Source organism: Salvelinus alpinus, chromosome 16 (genome assembly GCF_045679555.1).
Source record: "Salvelinus alpinus chromosome 16, SLU_Salpinus.1, whole genome shotgun sequence".
Classification (NCBI taxonomy): domain Eukaryota; kingdom Metazoa; phylum Chordata; class Actinopteri; order Salmoniformes; family Salmonidae; genus Salvelinus; species Salvelinus alpinus.
The window spans coordinates 20,139,618-20,141,951 of NC_092101.1; the positions used below are offsets into that span (position 1 = coordinate 20,139,618).

Below are 2,334 nucleotides of genomic sequence, written 5' to 3' on the forward strand. Positions count from 1 at the left end.
TCATCCTACTCCCGAAATAAAATGGTCTAGCATCATTAAGGTATTACTCCTAGAGTTACAGTGCGACTTCCTTCCTTACCATTTTGAAGTGTAGATAGGCCTACTGGAAATCATGATCTGTCAGGGGCCTGTAGGCCCCCCCCCCCCCCCCCCCCCACACACACACACACACACACACACACACACATTGTCATAGGGTAGCCAGTGTTGTCACTCGAACCCTGTTTATAAAACTGTCCACGCCACTCACCTGGCAAGAGAGAAAGCTCATTGACGGCGAGGGCGACAGGGACTCAAATTCAGGTTCTCAAGTTAACATAGGGAGGGACCCAAAAGGCAGACACTGTCTCTGAGCAAAACAATACATCACCTTTTAACTTTATGGTGCCTGCATTTTTTCAGCTGCTATTTGAAAAAGCTATTCCATTTCAAGCATACATAAAACATATTTTTTTATGAATCTTGAAAATTTCTCTTACTTTTCGGGCATGTGTAACATGACGGCTGAGTCACAGGACTCACCAGCCGAGCTGGCCAGCCCGCTGGTCATGTCGCCTAACGTGAGTCTGGACTCCCATTTACCGCCATCGCCTCTGATGCTGCAGGCTCGGATCAAAGATGGGCTTCTGATCAAGTCTGAGCCACGGGCAACAAGTCCGAACGCGGATCGAGAGGAGGGAGCTACTCTGGGCCAAACCGAGGAGCACCTGCCCACTGGGAGTAGACGTAGGAAGAGGCCCGTTCAGAGAGGGAAACCACCCTACAGTTACATCGCTCTCATTGCCATGGCCATCGCCAACTCCCCCGAGAGAAAACTCACACTTGGGGGTATTTATAAATTCATCATGGAACGTTTTCCCTTTTATCGAGAGAACTCCAAGAAGTGGCAAAACTCCATCCGCCACAACCTCACCCTCAACGACTGCTTTGTCAAGATTCCCCGGGAACCTGGAAGGCCTGGTAAGGGCAACTATTGGACTTTGGACCCCGCTGCTGAAGACATGTTCGACAACGGGAGCTTTCTGCGGAGGAGGAAAAGATTCAAGCGCACTGACGTAAGCACCTATCCTGGGTACATGCAGAGCTCTAGTGCGTTCACCCCGACCCCCATGGGCAGACCGGCATACCCCAACACCATGTACCCAGGAATAGGATCGGGTTACGGCTCGCAGCTGGCAGGGACCCCCCACCCGGCGATGCTGCATCATTATCAGACCCCTGCCGGGGTCAGTCAAGGACAGCCAAGGATGTTCAGCATCGACAACATCATCAGCCAGCAGTCGGTGATGCAGGGAGGAGAGCTCAACCCGCTGGGTTTAGGCGGTGGAGACTTGGGCACCATGTCTGCTAGCTGCTCCCTCACTGGCACTGACCCCTCCAACTGCTTCCAGATGCAGACTGTCAATCCCTCAGGGAATTCACTGGGCAGAAGCGGTGGGGGACTGTCGTCAAACCTGGCACCCGGGTATCCTTACTCTTCCTCGGCATCCCCCCCCCACCTACCTTCCATGATGCAGTCCAGTTTCTCTCCAGGTAGCTCTCAGGTGTACTGCACGGGGAACCGTCTGTCTCTACCCGCCGTGCGCTCCGGGTCTTGCGCGGAGCACACTGAGCAACTACTGGGTCTCTCCAGCACAATGAACTCTTACAACAACTCTTACATGAGACAAGCCAATTTTGCATCAGGATTAGATCGGTATATGTGAAAAACTGATTTTTATAGAGACAGACAACGATAGAGCCTCAATACATTCCATTTGAAATAGGTGTGAAACCTCTTCTTTGTTTGACATGCAAATCGACATTCCATTATAGTTTTGTTCATATCTCAGTGCTATTGGTTCGTTTATCTTATGTGTTTTATAACATTAATATTGATGTATTTTTAGATGTTCTGTAGCCTATCTACTTGTACTTCTTTGTCTGAGAACAATTCCAATTACTGAACCTTACATTTTTGTCATTGTCACCTGTAAAAAAAAATAAGAGTTCTCAAACAATATTATTAGCCATATACCTGTATACTGTTCTATTTTGTGAAATGTAAATAGTTTATTTCTTTGTGAATTATATTGAAAAGGCCTACATTGTTATTTACCGTGTTTGTTTGGTGTAATAAATAATTTTTTTGATAAGCATGGTCTTGTTGCTTGCATTTGTTGAACTGAATAGGTCTACATGGTCGATACTCGCCTCTCTGATATGAATTATACCAACTTTAAATTAATAGTTGATTGTTCATTAGACTTTAAATCCAATTCCCAAAAGCCCTATACTCATGAATAAGTGTTTTATTGCATACCTAATAGCCTATACATTTATATTAAGCGAACA

General features: G+C 46.7%; 1 protein-coding gene across 1 annotated transcript; it reads left to right on the plus strand.

Moving 5' to 3' along the window:
* Positions 1-280: 280 nt before the first annotated feature.
* On the plus strand, positions 281-2,123 carry foxe3 (forkhead box E3). Its single transcript, XM_071346725.1, has one exon. It carries the CDS (start codon positions 456-458, stop codon positions 1,704-1,706), a length of 1,251 nt encoding a protein of 416 aa, XP_071202826.1. The 5' UTR covers positions 281-455; the 3' UTR covers positions 1,707-2,123.
* The last annotated feature ends 211 nt before the right edge of the window (positions 2,124-2,334 follow it).